The sequence below is a fragment of the Diachasmimorpha longicaudata genome, chromosome 12, assembly GCF_034640455.1.
Source record: "Diachasmimorpha longicaudata isolate KC_UGA_2023 chromosome 12, iyDiaLong2, whole genome shotgun sequence".
Lineage (NCBI taxonomy): Eukaryota > Metazoa > Arthropoda > Insecta > Hymenoptera > Braconidae > Diachasmimorpha > Diachasmimorpha longicaudata.
The window spans coordinates 5558432-5579602 of NC_087236.1; the positions used below are offsets into that span (position 1 = coordinate 5558432).

The following is a 21171-nucleotide window of genomic DNA, read 5'->3' on the forward strand; positions in this document are numbered from 1 at the left end:
ACACAATCGTTCAGGAGATTTTATCGTCCATTGGGATTAATTCTGCAGCTACTCGAAGAAGTCCACATGTGTCAGGGAGGATTAACAACGAATCATTTCAGACACTGGAGACTGAAGTCAAAATAAAACTACATTTCTCCTTGTTTTTTTCAGCCATCTTGTGGACCGGCTATTCCGACGTCCAGAAATTGGAATGAATCACCCAAAAAATCTATTTACTTATATAATCTTAGTTCTCTGTTTTTTTTTATAATGAAAATAAAATAATGTTCTTGAAGTGAAGACGTTGACAATGAATGATTTTTTGGTTCATTTCCTGTTGACGTTAAACTACCAGAACGTCCCAGAATGTCCTGGAGGATAAATTTTGAAACAGCTGCATGTCGTTGAAAGAAGAATTCAGCTGAATAATTAATGATCCACATGATGATTACCTTCGCATCATGTTAAAAGAATTATGTACCAGGAGAAGAGGTTTCCATCGGAAATGCTAGATTTTCTATTGACTCAGGACTCTGTCTAGTCAGCTCTGAATAAATAATCCCAGCAAATATTTCCTCAAGACCATTCCCCCAAATCAATCAGCCCCACCCTTCAGGTGGGTCTTCCCAACGCCCCAGAACCAGAAGATGACGCAGACCCCTCCGAAGGACAACGTTCCTCACACGTCGAAAAAAAAATGGGGGTGAAACGCCTGAGGATTGCGAACCCCTGGAGACTGGGGGTTACAGAGAGGGAAGGGATGCACACAAAGAAAGTAGGGGAAGTTTCCGTGGCGAGATAATGGCCTAGAGCTCGCTCTCGAGGAAGGTGAGGGCGGAACGAGGGGAACGCCGAGGCGACGGTGGAGGTAGAGGTCAGATTCACAGAATTGGAATTGCAGATGGCGCCTGGCTGCGCGACCGTTTTCAGCTAGTTGCCATCGAGCTAAACATCGTGGGGGCCAGTGCCAGTCATCCGGTTAGAGGGAGGGGCTGTTGCGTTATTTCGTGCTTCTTGTAACTTCCATTTTGCCTGTGTCTACCCCAGCTCTTCAGGGTTATATTTGGGGTGAAAGGGGGGAGAGGACAAGTAGTGCATTTGTTGGGCTCACCTGGGGCATGTCGAAGGCTCCTCTGGGCTATCAACCGTCGTTCGTCAGGAGGAAGTCATCGATATTTTATACTTTCAAAGGCCATCATCTACTTATTCCGGATAAGCGTGTGGTTCGGAGTTACTCCGCACGGCTTCGCTGTTTAGCTGTCTCTCTCTTTTCCCCTTCGAGAACTCGTTTTTTCCGTTTCCCCCGGGGAAGTGAGACAACACAAAGTTCGTGATGTAGAGGGATATCGGCTCTCCCTGGACTAACACTCAATGGGACTCGACAACACGAGGAATCGAATACTCTTTTACGTGAATTTGTGGTACTCAGTGATTATCGCGTTGAAGAGAATTCCAGTCGCCATTACTCGGTGAGGGATTGCGAGTTGATCACGAGAGTGGAACGTTATTTAAGGTTTGTTATTGATGTTTGTTATCTATGATTGGTTTATTTTTGTGTCGATGGAATTGGGGGATGTCCAACTGGGGGGACTGCATTGATTTAACCTGGTGGGAGGGGGTCTGACACCGGCGGAAGTTGGAGTTGTGGTTATTTGGAATGTGCAGACTCTGCATGGGAATTGGGGACAGACTGTGGGGTTATGAAGTTGCAGGCGGTGCATCCGCTTTCTGGGATATTTTGAAGATACCTCGGTGTACAAGGTCAAGGATTTTTTGGTGACTCCTTTCGCGATGGCGGGTCAGGGCGGTTGTGGGGGCCATTGTTGTGTTGGGATTTAAATGCATTCTGGTGGACTTCCTCTTGGGGTTTCGGGGATGTTTGTGATAATTTCCGTTTATCTGAATATTGTTTTTTAATATAAATGTCTAATGGGAAATTTCCTGCGGAAAATGATGTACAGAATTCGATTTTTAATGTATTTTCTGTTTTTATGTGATATTTGGTGATGGAATTTGTCGGTTTTGAAGAACCAAAAATTTCTTTAAGAAAGAAAAAATATTTTGAAATGTTTTAAACAAAATTGCAGATTAAAAGAGGTAGAACAGATGTTTTTGACAGAATCAATCAAAACTAATGGATTTTCTATTGACTTCGCAGGAATCATAGCCCTAGAGGCTACGTTCATAATACTACTCCATTTGTTAATTTAAAAACCGCAAACATTCACTAATTGTCCCCTTATAACCAGGGAGAGGGGGTGCCAAATGGTCCTCAATGAAACCATTTCATTCCCATCACATGTTTCACAAAAAAAATAGAACCAATGAAGATTCCGTTTCCAAAAACTCACAGAATCGTCATAAAAAAATCCATTCTGCCCCGGTCATCCCTGTCACCACGAATTCTCTCGTATTCCCCGCCAATCACCGCACTATGTCCCGTCGAATAATCACCAAACAATCGAAATACCGATTCACCCAGCCAGTGGATAAAAAAAAAACTAAACTTGACTTAATTAATTGAAAGGAGAAATGTCTGACCACCTGCGGACACTTCGTCCGCGTCGTTCCTTGATAAAAGAGCAACGACTGGAGGGCCCAGAGGCCCCAGCCACCGACAAAGAGCTCGACGAAAGGGACGACAGTGACAGCGAGCCCAGGCTCGTCATCAAGGAGGACTCAGATCCCCAGGGATCTGATAAAAAAGTACCCTCGGATCGTCTGTACGAGTGCAACTCCTGCAGACCGAAACTCGAGTTCACCAGTCTCACAGACTATCTCCAACACTTGAAGGATCAGCACCAGCTCAGGAATAAACTCCATGGCTGTCCCTTCTGCAATTACACTTATCAAAATCCAAAGAAATTGCAGCGACACATTTTAAATTCCCACAAAGACACTCAGGGCGAGAGATCAGGGGAAATAGTAAGACGTAATCGATGCACAATGTGCAATTTTGTCGCTTACACACCTACCGACATGGAGAATCACCAGAGGCTGCATCACCTCAGGAGACGATTTTTTAGATGCACAAAGTGCTCGTACGTGACACATGTTCGTGCACGATACACCAAACACGTGAAATACCATTCCATGCCAATGATAAAATGCGATGATTGTGATTTTCGAACTCCTTATAAGGTACACAATAGGGGGTTTATTATATTTTTTTTTTACCACTTCTGGGGTTTTATTAATCGTTTTCATTTGTATGCATTGTTTACAGTGGAATCTCGATCGTCACACCAGGAATCATGGGGGCGGTGGGGCTTTTCAGTGTCAGGCTTGCAATTTTACCGCTGACATCAGACAGAGTCTGACAGTGCACGAGGCCAATCATCATGAACCGCCGGTTGGGCAGATGGCGAGTAAGATGAGCAGTCCTTTTGTACGAAAACCGAGAAATATACCAAAACGTTATAACCAGGTGAGACTTGGGGGAAGCCCCTGCATTTTATGCAATTTTTTTTTTATGATAAGACTCAAAATTCATTGAATCATCTGGTTCTTCGTGTTTGGACGTTTTTATCTGACTAAAACCGGTTCCTGGAGTTGGTTTTCCAAGCACATCGTGACCTCATTTTCTGGAAAGTCTGAAATCCTCATGTTTGTTCTCTCTGTTTTGCGGATATCTCAGGTCGGAGCTAGCGACTTTCGTAACCCCCAGATCATCGACAAGGTCCCAACGACAGCTGAAAATTCCCCGGACACAGAGGATCCGAAGAACCCGACGATCACTGACGGTGCGGATTGTATCGCTTTGAAATGCGAGGAGAAGGGATGCCAGTTCATCACTGCCTGGGACTCAGAGATGCAAAGACATCTCGCTGAGTCCCACGCTGGTCAGTCCCCGGGTAAAAGGAAACCTCTGCCGATGTTAATTCCACTGAGCCCAGGAAGCACTCAAGCCAATGCCAGTGCCTCCAGTCCTCCCACAACTGTTCTCAATGTTCCCAGGGTCAGAGTGAGGCCAGAGCTTGCGAAAATTGCCAGAGACACCGAAATAGCTAAACTGTACAGTAATTCTGAGGTGAGTTTTGAATTTTTCGAGTGCAAAAAAAAATATCTGACCTTTTTATCTAAAATACAATTCCATCCATTGTTTAAATTTCCAAATTAATATTTCCCCCCATTAATCTATTTTAATCGACACTTTCAATTCGAAACAATCAAAAAATTGATGTAAACAGGTTAATGGGGAGAAAGAAGCGAGTCCCCCAAAGAATTTTGAAAAAAGAAATGCCTCGTTCTTCGACAAACTGAAGGAACGTCTGTTAACAACCTCTGGAATCACCCCGTCAACAATGAATAACCAAGTGCCAGCTGTAAGTAACAACGATCTAAAGTGTTGGTGCACGTTTGAAGCGAGTAGTCATCTTGAATTGTCAAGTCATAGAAAAACCCATCACACTGCGCTCAGTGTGTCTCTTGGCGTAACGCGATGTCCAAAGTGTCGTAGACGTTGCAAAACTTCGAGCGATCTCCAGATGCACATTAAAATATGTCCAGCGTTCAATAATAATAATGACAATAATGATAAAAATAGTTGCCAGGAGAACACTGTCAACAGTGATACCTATGCAACAACTTCTTCCTCCAATGATTTTGAGTTACCATTGCAAGTGGACTGGGATGCTAATTACAACGGACTTAATTCCTCTGGATCCTCGGTACGGGATTCTTTTTTATTTTCTTATTATTTATGTTTATTTTGGTTTTTTAGTTGTCTGAGTGCTTTGTTTGTAACCGACTTTTTTCCTTTTATTTCATCGGGGGGAAATGAGTTGTTTTTTTATTTGAGTTGATCTTTAATTACTTTCTTTGGTTTGCGGTTGAAGTTTCTCTTTTATTTATTGTAATTTATATTTTTTATTTATATAATTTATTTATAAAATTAACGGTTTTATTTTTATCTTTCAAGCTATTCAATTATTCGATTGTTAAAAAATATGACGCTTATGTCAAAAGATTTTTAAATTTTTTATCGACTAAAAAATCCGTCCAAACAATTTCAAGTGAAACATTAAATTCACATTCCGCAATTTCCAATAAGAATATACAAAAATGGGTTAAATAATTTGTACTGAAAAAAGCCATTCCTTTCATAAACAATTAACCCCCCCCCCATCCCTCAATCCCTTCATCACTGGCTCTGGTACTGATTTTGCGTGTTTTCATTGGCAGAATAATCCGATGGCTAATGAAAACAGTGAACAATTTGTTAAATAAAATATTTGTGAACAGGCGGAGGGAGTCTCTACGAGCGCCTCCGGACGCCGAGTATTCAAATGCCCCCACTGTCCCTTCTGGGCGTCTACAGCCAGTAGATTTCATGTCCACATCGTCGGCCACCTGAATCGCAAGCCTTTCGAGTGCTCCTTGTGTGCGTACAGGTCGAATTGGCGGTGGGACATAACAAAACATATTAAATTGAAAGCTGCTAGGGATCCGGCTCACGCCAGTGCCAGAGTCCTCATGACCGACGAAACCGGTCGTCGTAATTACTCGAAGTATAATAAATATCTGACTCAGGTGAGTGGATGAAAATGAGCTAAGAACTTGCAAAATTTTGCCCCTCTAGACCCTTAACCTGGACGACTAAAAAACTAACCTCAATTCCCCTCGTCCATTGTCTCACATATACCCGTATAATTACAGCTTCAGCCGCAATCCTCGGACGCCGTCTCCCCTGAAGACACGCAGGGTGGCCTCCGAAGTGGCGAGCCTCCGCGAAAGCTCTTCATAAGTGCTGACCAGTCTCCAAAGCGTCGTTCCAAGCCGATGACGTCCCTCTCAATAGACGTGTCCTCAAGCCAGACAATAAAGCCCTTCCAACTTCCACGTCTGCATGGCCAGTCCCTTCTGAAGGTCACCCCCTCATTCACCCCTGCAAAGGACCCTCTAGCCTTCTCCCCAAAATCCACCGAGGAGACAAAACGCACCCTCTGGAAATGCAAACGCTGCAACTATCGCGACTCCAGCAAAGAGGTTCTCCTTCAGCATGTGAAGAGCCACTACGAGAAGCTGGAAAAATCCCAGGACAAGTCCAACCTGACCTGCACAGACTGTCCCTTCGTAGCCGCTGATGCTGAGTCCCTGGCACTTCACAAGGTCCACCACAGGCCAAACCTGGAGGCCATCTTCAAGTGTTACCTCTGCCCATACTACGTCAGTACGAAAGCTGAGCTCCTGGAGCACGCACGTCTCCATGGAGAGGAGTTATCAGCTGTACATGATCCTAAGCCAAAGCCAAAGGAAGACATTCCCTCAGACCAGGCGCCACCAATGCTCCTGGACACACGAGCCCTCCCCGACACCCCAATGGTCTGGGTTTCCCGTCCAGACGGTACATTCGCAAAAATGCTCAAGTGTCGTCACTGCCCGTACGTCTCATCTCGTCGAGCTGAAGTCCGGGATCATGAGATCATGCACACCAACGATAACAACGGTCCAGGACTGCTGATAGCCTGTCCAGATTGCAGTTTCACTTGTACGCAGAAGGACGTCATGGAGTCTCACGCAGCGATGCACCTGGGATCACTGGGGACGGTTCACTGTCTCGTGGCGGACAACAGGAGTGACACCCAGCAATTGGACGACCTCAAGAGCATCTTAGGACTAGCAAAGACCCCGACCCTCGGGCTTGAGCCAGACCTGAAGGACTCCAGGCTGGTGCACAGCTGTAGCAAATGCCCTGCCAGATTCCTCTGTGAGAAGGAGCTGAGAATTCATCTGCGCTATCACTCTACCTCCCTCGCTTACACCTGCGACTGGTGCTCTTATGCCGCCAGACAGCCTGCCCATCTCCTGGCCCACCAGAAGGCTCATTCCAGTGACTACCAGGAACGTACGAAGTGCCTGGCGTCAATCTATGGAAATTCTCAAAGGTTTCCTCCACCTCTGACAGCCTGTGTCGAGATGAACAATCAGGATACCAGCAATAGGAGGCACTTCGCTTGGATTGTCGTTGAGGTTACCACCAACAATCAGAAGATGCACACGCAGGAGTTCAATATTGATAAGAATCAGGTGTTCACCTGCACAAAGTGCCCAGCGAGGTACTTCAAACTCGATGCCCTTGAGTATCACATGACCCTTCACGGATCCAACAACAGGTTCAAGTGCGAGGAGTGTGATTACTCGTCGAAGACAGCCCAGAACCTGATGAAGCATCAGGTGGTGCACAGGAGGCAGCCGGAGATTGTCGAGCAATTGCAGGAGTCGAATAAGCTCCAGGGACGTCTTGAGACGTGTGCAGTGCAGGAGAACACTTCTGGTAATTCGAATTACGTGTACCCTGGCAGCGGCAGGCAGGGAAGGTTCAGGGAGAAGAAGTACAAGTGCCATAAATGTCCTTCGGCGTTCGAGAAGCGAGAGCAGTTCAGGATCCACTTGTCTCTTCATGGATCGAAGCAGAAGTACAGGTGTGACAGGTGCGATTATGCAGTTAAATATTATGCGAATTACATTCAACACATGAGGAAGCATCAGGCAAATGCGGGGACACAGGCCGTCAGGCAGATGGAGGCGGAGGACGAAGACTGCGGGAACGAGGAGCAGAGTGTCATGAAGTCCAGGAGAAAGTCCACAACTAGGAATAGAGAGGGACTCATGGCTCTTGGAGAGGAGGTCTCCTCAGTGTCCAATCAAGACAAACAGACGATGATGCTGATGCAGAGGAAGGCCTCGTCGACGCTGGGTGAAACCAATGACAACGCTTTCAGGTGCCTCGAATGTCCGTTCTCTGCTGATGATCAAACTGCCATCGATGCTCACAAGAGACGACATGGAATTGAGAGGCTCACACCACCCTGTCCTCATTGTAATTATGTCCCTAGGAAGGACGAGAATCTCAATGAACATATCAGGCTACACTTCACCAGAATGTACAAGCCTGAGGGTTACCTCATCGTCGAGATGCTTACTCTCAGGATGGAGAAACAAGGGGAGGAGAGCGATGACAAGGGGAAGGAGAATGAATTGCTGTTCGCTGAGTCATCTGAGGGAGATTTTCTACCCGTCACTGATATCGTCAGCACATGCCCTGTTGTTAAGAAGCCCAAGGAACTTTTGGACAAAGTGATCATCGATGCTAATACTGGGGAGGCCACACATCGTATCAAAGATTAATGTTTTTTTATAGATTTTTTCACTGCTTGTAATTTTGTAAGAGAGAATATACTAGTTTAAGTTTTTTTGGTTATTTTTGGGGTACACTGAGATCAATATGGTTTTCTGAGCCATAAGTATTCTGTTGTATTGAAAAAATTGTGGCCTGAAGATGTTTATTGAGGAAAAATTGAAAATTTGGTTTCACAACAAACAATTCGTCAAAAAAGTTTCTTATGACAAGAAAACTATTTCTCAAATCACGTTAAATTTGAATAATTCAATTACTAGTTCTTTAAGTTATCGATTGTGTAATATTTCAATGCAAAAATCACTTGCATAGATTTGAGAAGTCATTTTCTTAATATTTAATTGTAGGAAAAGATGTTTCCCTATAATTGGGTATCGTGCACTTGGTAATTTTTGAGTCACGATTTCCTCAAAAAATTCTTGCCCTCTCAGTGTGCACGAACGTGATAAGACAGTGGGTATCATTACGATACGAATATATGTAGGCTTGTGAAATGAATAATAAACAATGGGTTTGTTTTCAATCTTGATTTATTTATTTTTCCATTCATCCATAATTCGGATTTATTCAGGCTTAATTGCAACGACAAAAAATATAAATTGAAGGATTAATTCTGGTACAATTTAATTACATATTTCCTAGAACTACCATGTCCCCTTACCAGACCCTTTCAGTGTGTCATCATCAGTAGAAAAAGGAATATAACTCCACACTCATCAATATTTACATGAGCTGTCACTCTTCATTATCAACATCAAAATCATGAAAATATTCCTTCAACTAATGCAAATCCATTCTGCGATGGTAATCGGCTGAATTTCAGAGAGTTCTATGAAAAAACCTGGGTAAATGTAGAGCGATTGGACTATTGAGAAGAAAAAATTAAAAGAAGATCCCTTTCGATTACGAATCCCCAAATGAAATTCATTCTACCCCCCCGCCCCCGTGGGGGCTATCAGCGATAAAAAACCCTCTCTTGTTGACAAGAAAATTAATTCCCAGACCCCCCAGGTCCCTAGCTACCCCTCAACGTCCAATAATTTCATTAACACACATATTAATCAACGGTCTCAGCTCCTGCTGCGCATAATCCTCAGGTAATGGTAGCTGTGATACCAAGTGCACGAGAACTCTCGTGGTTGATCTATCGTCATTGGGCTGCATCATGAGTAAACTCCTAGCTAGATGAAGAGTCCTCTTGGCGATTTCCGCTTGACAGAGTGTCAACTTAGCAGTGGTGCAAGGAAACAAGTTGATTTTCGTGCACAACGAACTCAACTGTGGCTGCAGCATCTCCAGCCGATACCCAATTTTCCCCACGTCCTTGGCCTTGACGAAGCTCTCGATCTCCCCAGCTATCTCCATGTAGTCCCATAGCAGCTGTCCCTGATGGCTCCATCCATTCACCAGATTGTGGCACTCAGCTGGCACCAGAGGTCCCAGCAGGTCCCTGAGGTACTCGTAATTCTCGTTGATGACAGCATCAGCAGCCAGATGTTGGATGATGACGTCGTGTGCCTGGTTCCACTGCTGTGCCTGTAGAAGATACCAAGCGGCCTCGCCGTACCTCTTAACAGCGAGAGCCTTGACAGCCTTCGCCTCGTCGATCCACATCGAGGGGATCTCCAGCTCCTTCACGAGGAACGTCTCCCTCTCAACGTACTCTGGGTCCTCGTCGATCTGGACATGACGAGACAGCAGATCGAGGACAGCTTTTCTCCTGATCCCCACGTCATTCAGGTGGAGATCGACGAATATCGCCCAGTGCCAGAGGTCGTGTGCCTCCAACTGTGCAGCTAAATTAGTGTGAGTCATCGTGGCAACGTGCTCCGACAAATGGGAATATCCAAGTCCCACGATGACCTGTTGAAGAAGCCAACTGAGTCTGTAGTCAAGTGGATCAGATGTGTGGGTGAGTGGGTTCAGCAGTTCCTCGAGGGAATGATTGCCAGTGCAGTAGAGTTTGATTAAGTGATAGCAGAGATCGTAGGTCTTCTTCCCAACGACCTCACCCTCGAACTCTTCCTCTTTGTACTCCGGTACAGGTGGGGCTGCGTAGATCTGGTCGGTGGATTCAGGATTGAAAGATCCCTCGAACAGCTCCAGAACGTCGGTTATGGAGGCCGTTGGAGATGAGAGATACCAGAGATGAATGGCAAGAGCTCTTCTCCAATCCAAATCCTCGCAGACGTTCACGGTTTCGTCGTTGAACATGATGAGGTGAGTGCCAGCAGCCAGCATGTAGATCTTCAGGCGCTCCAGGGCGATGTTGGGGAGCATGTCAGTGGCCTGCCAGAGGGCTATCGTCTGTTTTATGAGCTCCTTCACCGAGGAGGTACCTCCTAACTGGGAGATCAGCAGCGCAAGGGAGTAATCACCTGATTTTCTAGCCATTTCACAGGCCTCCTCCAGTTTATTAGCTGACAGCAGAGACAGGATGGATCCACTCTTTTCAACTCCTGACTCGTCGTTCTGAAGAGAAGTCTCGAGGACCTCCTTCAGCCAATCTCCAAAGGCTTCTCGTCTGATCATGACATTTTCGTGGCTCTCGGAGCTCGTATCCGGGTCGATGTGGGGGAGATTTCCCCAGAGGGCGACACACAGCTGCCACACCTCGGCAGCGTAAATAGATTGATGGTCATCGAATTGATTTGCCAGCTCCTGGGCGAGATTGCAGTGATGGTGGAGGGCATTCAGACCCGCATCACCAGTACCAGCACAAATCCAGGGACAATTACCCTCCCGTCCTATCACTGAGTTCTTCAACTGGATGAGTAGATGTGTCTCGATGCTGTCTTTGAAGATCTCGAGGTAATCAGCATCCGCCCTCGTCCCTCCGAGAATCTGAAGACGTTGGATGATGCTCGTCGACGTGTGATCGTCCATTAATCTTCCCGACATGTAGCTCTCGATCTGACTGAATTTATTCTGCAGTGGCACCATCGACGCCTGCTCCTGGCTACTCAGGGATATCAGGGTTAATCCTGGTCCCCAGCAGGGCTTGAACTTCCTCCCCATCTGGATTCCAATGTCACTGATGCATTGGAACTTCAGTTTACTGCTGAGTGTCTCCTTCAGGGGGATCACTTCACACCTGAACTTGAGAATAATCGTCGTGGGGTTGACGATCGGTGGGGGAAAGTACTTGGTCAACGCCTGTGGTTTCTCGGACTTGGCCTCAAGCTCAGACTTATTCCTGATGAGTCCTTTCGAGTCTTTCCCCTTCTCGACGTACAGAGACTCATTGGACATTGACTTTGAAAAAGACAAATTGTCCTGACGAATGAAAGTAGACGTTTTCGGGATAAATCCATCGATTTGCTCCTTCGTATCATCTAAGGGTTTGAACATGTCCTCAGGGGGGTAATTGTAAGGATCATCTCCATTGGTACCAGCGTCAAAAAAACTTGCCTTCATCAGCTGGAGTTTGTGGCTGTCAGTGCCAGCTAATCTCGCGTAAATCGATGTTGGACTCAGAGCTGTCTGTTTCTCTCTATTTTCTCCCAGAACAGGTGACTTAACCTCGTCCTCCTCATCTTCTGGTTCCTCACCCATCTCCATTACCTCCCCGAAGCCCTGAATCTTCTGATTACCGATCAGCTGTACCTGCTTCAACCCACTCGCTGGTTTCTTTTTCGCTGCAGTTCTGTTGGAGACCAAAAAGGTCTGTCCCTCAGCCCTGATCTTCTTCACATTCTGATTCACAAGTACATCATCCTCATCGTCAGAATCACTGAGCCCATATTTCGAAAAATGATCGACCTTGAAGACCCACGAGCCAGTCTCCGGTCGATATTCCAGGAACCTCATATCATGTTTCTCAGAGACTCTCCTCAATTTAGCCTCGTAATTCATGGATATGAGCCTGTGAGGATCTGTGATGGGTTCATGAAGACTCTTGTCCTGTGGCCAGACCCTGTCGAGGGTGACCTGAGCCCTTCTATTGAGTCCCTGTCCGACCGGTGGCTTTTTATCATCATCAGGATAGATAACAACCTCCTTGTGACGAAAGTATACGATCTCATCGAAGTTCAGGCCATAAATATCGAAGGAATCGGGGAAGTAGACGTTTCCATATCCCTTCCTGCCGATGGTGAAGTTGGGAACAACACAACTCTCCCCACGGACAAACTCTTCGAGCTGATCCACTGGAGGAATCGTGTAATATCCAGCCCGACGAAGAGTCACTTTAGCTGCATTGGCCTCTGAACAATCGCCCTTGAAGGACAATGCACTCTCGTCCAGGTCTCGAGTGGAGTCACTGAATCCAGCAGACTCCCCTGGACTCTTCTCCCCCAGGGAACAGTTGAGACTGCTATTAGTTGGTGGTGATGATGTGCCCTTTCCCTGATGATTCTCGTTGCTACGAAATTCCGAGACGGTGTTCTCCAGAGCCTCTTCAGGATTATCAGATGAGTTGAAGGGGGACTTCTGTCCATCGAACTCCTCCCCATCGCTATTCATATACTTTGTGAAGATCTTCTTCCTCAACCAGGAGGTGGAGGATGATCTCCGACCGTTTTTCTGTCCCTGATAGTTTTCCTTGTCGACCGGCTCCTCAGGAAAGACTTCCTGTCCCTCCAGCTGACTGGTCTCGTTGTTCTTGGGACTGGAGTTGGTCTCAGGTGTCGAGGAAGTGTTTACGAGGGGCTTAGGGCGAAGCACCAAACGCTTTGCATTGGATCTCGGCTGGAACGCCTCCAGCAGAGTTGGATCCTCCTCCTCCAGGCCCTCGAACAACGATTTCTTCGATAACTGCGCTGGAGTGACAACCCTGGCCTTCACTTTCGGGGAATTCGCCGTTGAAACTTTGAATTGGGAGTGCATGTTCTTGCCAGCTGGTGCATTTGACGGCTTCAGGATTTCTGCGGCTTTACCAGACGCTGGAAGAAGGTTCTTCAGTAATGGAGAGTCTCCAAAAGGTGCTGACACCAGCGCCAGTATCTGCTGGTGGACGGGAACAGATGAGGAATTCTGTTGAACAGGATTGTTCATCCCTCCCAGAAGATTCATCCCAAGTCCAGTGTTGGTGGTACCAGTTGTTCCAAAAGCTCCAGGAGTTCCAAAGGTTCCAAGACTATTGAAGGTCGAGGTCGTCGAGGGATTACCAAAGAGGCCTCCAGGCTTGTTCTGACCAAACAATGAGGAAGTTCCACCCAGGGTCAAACCAGTGTTGGTCCCCAGTGCAGATGTGGCTGCTGGTGTTGCCCCGAAGGAGAAGCCACTGGTTTGCGTCGCTGGCTTGAACGGAGTGGTGAATAGAGATGTGCTGGTGTTGGAAGTTGTCCCGAATCCTGGAGTTGTGCCAAAGGCAGGAGCTGGTGTTGCACCGAATCCAGTGGTAGTAGTTCCAAATCCAGTCGTTCCAATCGGTTTAGCACCAAATAAACTGTTGGTAGTGCTGGCTGGTGTTGTCTGGCCAAATCCAAAGCCAGTGTTGGACGTTGCTGGAGCGATACTGAAGGCCGGTTTGTTCTGACTGAACAGTCCAAGGCTCTGGTTCTGTTGGGGCGCCCCAAATCCACCGAAACTCGTGCTCTGGCTGGTGTTGAGGGTTCCGAAACCTGTAGCTGGCTGATTGGTGCTGGTATTGGCGAATAAAGTCGTCGAGGCAGGTGCACCGAAGGGCTTAGCCTGGGTATTTGTTCCGAAGAGGCCTGAAGACGTCGCTGAGTTGTTGAAGGCGAAGGCACTTGTGGTGGTTGCTGGAGCGCCAAAACTTGGAACTGTTTTACCGAAGAGACCGCCTGATGTTGTCGATTGATTGGTGGTGCCAAACCCGGTGGCCATAGAGCCGAATCCCGTGGTTCCTGTGCTGGTGATGGCACCTGTGTTGCCGAAGGGAGATGTTTGAGTGGGGGTTCCGAACAGGCTTGTTGTCTGCCCGGGTTGTGCTGGACCTTTTAGACCGGCTGTATAGTCCTCCAGCCGGAGTTCCTCAAGCGATTTATTCTCGTACTCTTTCATCCCTATTATGCAGTGGTGACGCGTCGAGATGTTCTGCGTTGCTCCGTTCTTCACCATTGTGTCGGTTCCAGTAACCGGGCTGAATTTTACCTGGAGAAATTCGATTCATTGGGGGTTAAATGATGGAGGAAATGAATATAAATTAATTGAACAAGAATATATTTTCCCACACGTCAAAAAATTTCTAAATTATCACAAACCATTCCAGTTCCAGTGATGCCGGTGGTGGTTGTCCCTGCCCTGAATCCCCCGGGGTTCCCAAAAAGGCTGGTATTAGCGGTATTATTCATCTGGACAAAAGGAGTTGCCTGCTGAACAGGCTGTTGTGGCTGGCCAAACAGGGAAGTCCCTGTGCTAGTTCCAAACCCAAAACCCGCGGGCTTCTGCGTCTGTCCAAAAGCGGATGTCGTTCCTCCAGTTCCGAAGATGCTGGTGTTGGCATTCTGCTGGGTTCCGAAGAGGCTGGTATTGGCGGTGCTGGTGCCAAAGCCCCCGAACGACGACTGGGTTGTGGCTGGCTGTCCGAAGGCTGTGGTAGCCGGTGTGCTTCCGAAAAGGCCACCCGTGGTGGTACCCGCCGGTTTCACATTGAACAGCGAGGTGGTATTGTTGGCGCCAAATACTGGCGTTGCTGTAGCGAAGCCTGTGGTCGTGGATATCGGTTTACCGAAGCTCGATTGACCGAAGGGGCTGCTCTGAGTCGCTGTGCTGAAACCTCCTGGGGAAAGGGAATGCAGAAGTGGAGGTAATGACAATGAATGAAGTGATTACAAAATTTCTGATAATCTCTGAGGAATTTAAGAAAAATGGGGGAAAAATTGAATGAAACCCCTCAGTTCCATTGAGATCTTCACAAAAAAACATGAAACTCACCGAATGAGGTGTTGCCGGTATTGCCAAACATGATGACAGCCCTCCACTGGGTCTGTCCTTAACGTAGATGTTAACCTCTCAAGAGTCTAAAAAAAAATCCGAAAAAATTCGTTTTAAATCCCCGAGACCGTGCAATTCTTCTAATTCTGCCTAATCTATCACCCTGGCCGGTGATCTTCCCCTGTCCCAACTATTTCCGCATTAATTTCTCCAGGAACTCCGCAATTAAATAATACTTTCAACTTATTCCCCTCCCTCCTCGAATGCGAGACCCAAAACACTCCTCACGTTCTACGAAAATGACGACAGAAATCCGTAGATTGTCGTCACCCAAAGCATCCTCCCCCACGACAACATCGATCCACTCTGAATAATTAACAAACCGCGCAATAAATAATCAACAACCATAAAAAATCGCTTACCTCCAAAAATGGAATCTGGCCAGGGGGATTGCACAATGTGGCGCAGGTGGACACCCGCCCTTTTCGAGCCACCGAATTCGTGGGGATGATCACACCCTCCGAATCCTGTGTTCGATAATTATTTACAACATCCAAAGCAACAGATTGTAATATTTTATTCCCTTTATTCTCTTTGTGAAACTACCAACAACAAACCACGCAGACTACACGAGCATGGAATATGCGTCTGAATATTGACTGCTTTATCAACCGTCGCACCTTGAGTAAGCAGTATGGTCAGAGCTTATAGAGGACGCTTCTAGAGTGAACTATGATGGTGAACGTGCCTGATGGTAAGGCATTACCACGGAGTACGTGGCATGAACAAAGCTTCCCAGCCCAGTTAGCCAGGTCCTCCGTGGTAATGGCTTACCGACAGGCACGATCATCATCATAATTCATCCTCTTGTGCTCCCGACGATTACGCCCTCTAGAACCCTACCTCAAAAAAAAAAAAATGCCCAACCCATTGCACCTGCTTGGCTAGACATTCTCCTGTCTGTGTATGTATGTAAATCGCGTTTTCCATTCTGAGAAGTGATAATTGTCCATATCACTTGCATATGGTCGATCAATAAAATTTTGTAAATACCATGAGCCCCATATAAATGAATTTGTAGAGTGTAGTGCATAATTTCCGTGCTGCGAATGCAACTGGTGCTGTTTTCTGACCGAAGACAGTTGACATTGTACTGCTCACCAAGAGCTGTTCCTCCATTTTAGTGGATTTGCTGTTGAACAAATTGTTGCTGGAAAAATGGTAAATTTTTATTTTCAATCTCAATGACTTCTTCCTCCAGAGAGTTTCATTGCAACGACTGCTTCCAGATGCAGTTTATGCTACTGTTCAGCCGGCAGGGGAAACTACGACTGCAGAAGTGGTACGTCGCCCATCCGGACAAGCTCAAGAAGAAAATTACCCGAGAATTGATCACGACGATTTTAGCTAGAAAGCCAAAAATGTCAAGTTTTCTTGAGTGGAAGGATGTTAAAGTCGTTTATAAGAGGTCAGTAGGAGGTACTGTTTGTGTGGTCTACAGCCTTACACAAACAACAATTATTTTACGCTGTTTATTGTTTTCAGATATGCTAGCTTGTATTTTTGCTGTGCCATTGAACAAAATGACAATGAACTACTCACACTTGAGATCATCCACAGATACGTTGAGTTACTGGATAAATATTTTGGGAGTGTGAGTATAACATATACAATATTTCGGAAGTGGTCAACCTCTAACTATTTAATAAACTTAATGTAGTAATTAGCTAATCCATATTTTTAATCACGAATTGGAATTTAAATGCAGGTCTGCGAACTGGATATAATTTTCAACTTTGAGAAAGCTTACTTCATCTTGGACGAGTTACTGGTAGGTGGAGAGATACAAGAGACTAGCAAGAAGAATGTATTGAAGGCCATTGCTGCGCAGGATTTACTCCAGGAGGTTAGTTATGGCAATGTACCCCTAGAGTTGTGATTGTCTAACAATAATGATTGTCAGCTATTAATTTTTTTTTTCACTGATAAAATGAAATATGCCGTGTCCGAGCTGATTAATGTAATGAGAGAGAGGGAGAGAAAGAGTGAGAAATGATGCTGCGAACTGAGAAGATGAGACATAATACTACAATGAGGCATAATATTACGTTTTTATGATAAATAATTAATGATCCCTGGAGGTTTAAGTCGATGACTAGGTAGATTGTGCCGATAAATAGGGAGGGGGGATTAATACAATATGTTAAGTTGCAAATTGCATAATAATTTTAAAAAATCAGTCAGCTGATAATCGAAGAAATCATTGTTATTACGAAAAGGGCTTTCAATGTTCAAGTGCAATGAGAAATTATGCTGCAGAGCATCTGCAGGCAGCGTGAAGTCTTCAACATATTATTAATTCCATTACCTGCCTTAAATAATTAGTAGAGCGTCTGTAAAGCCACAGTGTTTTGTGCCAAATGCGTCGTATCACCGAGGAAAATATTTGCATGCATTCCTGTGATCGATAATAATAGTAGTATTAGTAGTAAAAATTCTAGAAGCATGCCAAATTTATTTTAAACATTTTGTTCCAAAAGTTGTACAATTTTATTTTTAGAAAAATGCTAAATGAAATAATTTCCTGAAGTTGACTCGATCTCAAGTTCGATTACTGTATTTGTTTATGCATTTGTCAGAGGAGCTTGTAATTTTCTCGATGCCAATATTAATTCTAAAGAGCTTGCATTATTGATTATTCTTAATTATATGTAATACTATAAATTAAAAAAATGATATTCACTCGAGAAGAATTTTCAGTTTTAGAATTTCTCACTGTTGAGTGATTTGAATCCTCCAGTTTCATAATTCGTATAAAAAATTTACAATCAAATAATTACACCGGACGATCCAATCCACTCAACAGCGAATTAATCGAATGCGTTCAGTATCCAATTATCCGAATAGTACAATTCATCAGAGATTTAATATATTGATGTTATAAATTTATTAGTTAGATTAAATTAGTACCAACGATGCTGAACCGTGTAAAATACCAATTAGTTATATTCTACGTATTTTGTTGACTCGAGCTTATGAAAAATAGTACAACCGCCCCCTCGCCTTGCCATTGGATATTTTATTTCTTTATTTTGTCACTTTGAAAAATCCTCTAGTCGATTTCTCACCGTAACACATCACTTTTCCATTTTATTATTGTTCATACAATCGTCACTGAAACGTCAAATGCTTCAATACCATTCACTGAAACTTGGTATTACCATGCAACCCTCCCCGGAAGTCTCGAACATCCCAACTGATTCAACTTACTCTAGAAATGTCGTTGTGTGTAAAACTAGGCCGTCGATTACTGTAAATCTGTTTTTCATTATGCTCTGAAAATGAATAAATCCAGACGGTGTATGATGTTATACCGAGACTTTAACACAATCACAATAATAATTGTACTTCAATTCATTGCACACATCAAATTTACCTTGATCAACCTAAACAAATAATTTTCGTTTAATTAACGGTCAATTTAACCCACGAACTTTATCCCTTGAAATCGAGAAATACTCGCTTTTGACGTGAGAATTTAATTAAGGGAAAATAAAAAAAATATGAGCAACAATAAATTAATAATCACTGGTGTTAAATTGACACGTAATTCCTCATTTTGTTTATCATGAGCATGTATGTGACCCAAAAAAATCATTCGATGATATTTTTTCAATGACCGGTCTCACAATATTGTCAACTGTTTTGTTCAATAAAATGTGACGTTCGTTCCTCCTGAAACTCAGCCTTCGATGACATGACAAGCTTTTTTTTAAAAAAATCAATAGACAAATGGTTAAAGCACGCACTGAAAACTAGTTAGTGTTTGTTTTGTTTGTGGAAGGATGAAGCTGTCGAGGGCGCTCTACGGGAAATAGGGCTTTTGTAAAGCTCTAAAAGCTGTACCTCGTGTCTGTGTCCCTCATCAATATGATCATCGATATCACCAACCTCACAGCAAAACTATCGTCTCTGGCGAATGATGCACATCGCACACCTCTATTTGTAGCAAATAATAATATTAATAAATAATAACACCAGTGATCGTAATAAAAATGCAATAGATTTGAGTGATTTTGGGGAGAAACAGTGGACTCCTCTTGACGATCATGAAATTGAATGGGATTGAAAATATTTTTGTATAAATGCATAAATAATATATTTTGCCATTACAAGTATAGGAGTATGTATTATAGGGATCGTCTGTGAAATTGTGATAATTATTCGTCTTAACATTTTCAAAATAATTCTGAAAATATCACGTGAAATTGTAGAATTTTTCAAATTTGTATGAGAGGTACGAGAATTTTTTTCTTCTGTTTGTAAAATTCATTGCACAATGATTTTTAATTCTATGTGACTTTACAGGTCATGGGCACATTTCGATGTATCACGTCGATTGATTGTTTATATAGATATTTATATCATGAAAAATAGGCACAGTCCTTAGAGTTGCAATAAAGATTTTATTCATATGTGTAATACATTATTATAATTTTTCTAGTGTATCTGGTGTCACCTGTGAATATATCTGTTTTAAAAAATCATCCAGATTTGTTGAATTGACGAGGGCATGTTTAATTAATTTTTTTATCTAGGCGTTGCATTGTTAATTAATTTCTTTTTTAAGTTATGATTTTTTACGCTAGCGAGTAATACTCGAGATAAATTTTGTTCTGTCGTATGATGAGGGTTCAGTTCAACATTTGAAGCTGCGAAAAAGAAGATTATCTTGTTTAAAGTAGGTACGTGTGATGTTTAAATATATTTTCGTTTTATTTTAACATTAAAAACGTTCATTGTGTTTCATGCAGCATCAAAGTAACTCGATACCCTATTCATATTGACCATTTCGACTAGCTTATTCGTCTCGTAAATTGATTTTTGTACTGATCGAGGCGGATTGGATTTTCTGTTTTAGGAGGAAACACCACAGGGATTTTTCGAGGATCACGGACTGGGATAATCGAGAGAATGGATTTATGATCTCTGATCTTCACGATGTTCACTCGAATGTCACGTGAAGACGACACACTTAACTAGACTTTTTTTTCTCATCCTGTTGAGGTCTTGATCCTTTTGAATTTCAACATTCCACTCATTCCACTGCACTGAGAGGAAATATCCTAGCATTTAGTCTTTTCCCAGCGACAAACTCGATTTTATTTAATTCAATTTTCACTTCATTCCGATCTTTTGAATTTTGCAGGATTTTTTTCATCGTTTTTATCGTTCAAAATTATTTTTATTGAATGCTAGGATTTTTTCCTCACCCAAATTTTAATTTCACCCCTTTACACGAGTCTGATATGAGCAATTTATTCTGCTCAAAACCTGTTTTTTATAATACACTGACGTATCACTGACAATTTGTAATTTGTTAATCCCGGGTGGACAATTGAATTATTCAAGATTTAATATTTAAAAATCTGTGGTGAAGTGATTAAGCGAGATCTGTTAACTCCTCTCCAACTGTATTTCCTGTCGAATGTATAAAAAATTACGAGTAACGACAAAATTTTTGTGAGAGCCTTTTTTGCAGTAAAAAATAAATTCAACAAAAAAGTTTCTATGAAAATTTTTCCATCGCCTCTAGACTTCGAGATACTCATCAAAAACCGAGGCTGGAGATGAGCTAACTTGCCTCGTTTTACCTCTACACCGCAGAAATAATAATCACGTGCTAAAAAAAAACTTCATAAAGGTGCAAAGTTGTTCATTTTTCCCTTTATTTATACTGTGTTAAGGTGTAACAAAAAAAAACGACAAAAATAGGTCATGCTTTATGCTCCGTCCACACTACGATGTATATGAATAATTAATTAATAAAGTTGGTTACATTAAAAGCGTCAACCGTTTCCGTGTGTCGTGTTCTTTGTGCCCCGTGACTCACTTTCTTGCACAATACTCATCTCCAACTGAAATAAACAAAACAAGTGGATAATCTTTTTTTATAGCGCCGTCAATGGGCTCGAATGGATTTTCTATTAAAAAATAATTAACCGGTGTCGACCAAGTCATGATTTTTATTACCCTCCGGAGGAGTGATGATCCCCTAAGTAAGTACATAAAATTTATGTTAATAACAAATTAATTACTTCGTTCGAATAGACTCAAATTTTTTATAATTTTTTTCAACCGCGAATCATTTAATGCTGACATTTCTTGATTCATAAAATTCTATGAATACAGAAATTTTAATTAATATT

At 43.5% G+C, this 21171-nt stretch overlaps 3 protein-coding genes across 8 annotated transcripts; 2 read left to right on the plus strand and 1 right to left on the minus strand.

Moving 5' to 3' along the window:
• Positions 1–930: 930 nt before the first annotated feature.
• LOC135167962 (zinc finger protein 91-like) lies at positions 931–8645 on the plus strand. Of its 4 annotated transcripts, none has more exons than XM_064131706.1 (7): positions 931–1495; positions 2510–3123; positions 3209–3409; positions 3620–4012; positions 4173–4652; positions 5227–5514; positions 5641–8645. In XM_064131706.1, the coding sequence occupies exons 2-7, from the start codon at positions 2515–2517 to the stop codon at positions 8110–8112; spliced, it is 4443 nt and encodes a 1480-aa protein (XP_063987776.1). In that variant the 5' UTR covers positions 931–1495; positions 2510–2514; the 3' UTR covers positions 8113–8645. The 4 variants fall into 4 exon arrangements, with proteins under 4 accessions (XP_063987776.1, XP_063987777.1, XP_063987779.1 ...); XM_064131709.1 differs by having other exon boundaries at positions 932–1495; positions 4173–4307; XM_064131707.1 differs by lacking the exon at positions 5227–5514.
• On the minus strand, positions 8635–15629 carry LOC135167961 (nuclear pore complex protein Nup98-Nup96). 2 transcript variants are annotated; one of them, XM_064131704.1, is made up of 4 exons: positions 15385–15629; positions 14963–15048; positions 14290–14807; positions 8635–14179 (listed from the first exon to the last, which is right to left on the minus strand). In XM_064131704.1, exons 2-4 carry the CDS (start codon positions 14991–14993, stop codon positions 9149–9151), a joined length of 5580 nt encoding a protein of 1859 aa, XP_063987774.1. In that variant the 5' UTR covers positions 14994–15048; positions 15385–15629; the 3' UTR covers positions 8635–9148. The 2 variants fall into 2 exon arrangements, with proteins under 2 accessions (XP_063987774.1, XP_063987775.1); XM_064131705.1 differs by lacking the exon at positions 15385–15629 and having other exon boundaries at positions 14963–15310.
• Positions 15630–15884: 255 nt separating this feature from the next.
• On the plus strand, positions 15885–20815 carry LOC135167976 (AP-1 complex subunit sigma-2). Of its 2 annotated transcripts, none has more exons than XM_064131739.1 (5): positions 15885–16183; positions 16252–16430; positions 16508–16616; positions 16731–16868; positions 18807–19444. In XM_064131739.1, exons 1-5 carry the CDS (start codon positions 16181–16183, stop codon positions 18849–18851), a joined length of 474 nt encoding a protein of 157 aa, XP_063987809.1. In that variant the 5' UTR covers positions 15885–16180; the 3' UTR covers positions 18852–19444. The 2 variants fall into 2 exon arrangements, with proteins under 2 accessions (XP_063987809.1, XP_063987808.1); XM_064131738.1 differs by lacking the exon at positions 18807–19444 and adding an exon at positions 19884–20815 and having other exon boundaries at positions 15886–16183.
• The last annotated feature ends 356 nt before the right edge of the window (positions 20816–21171 follow it).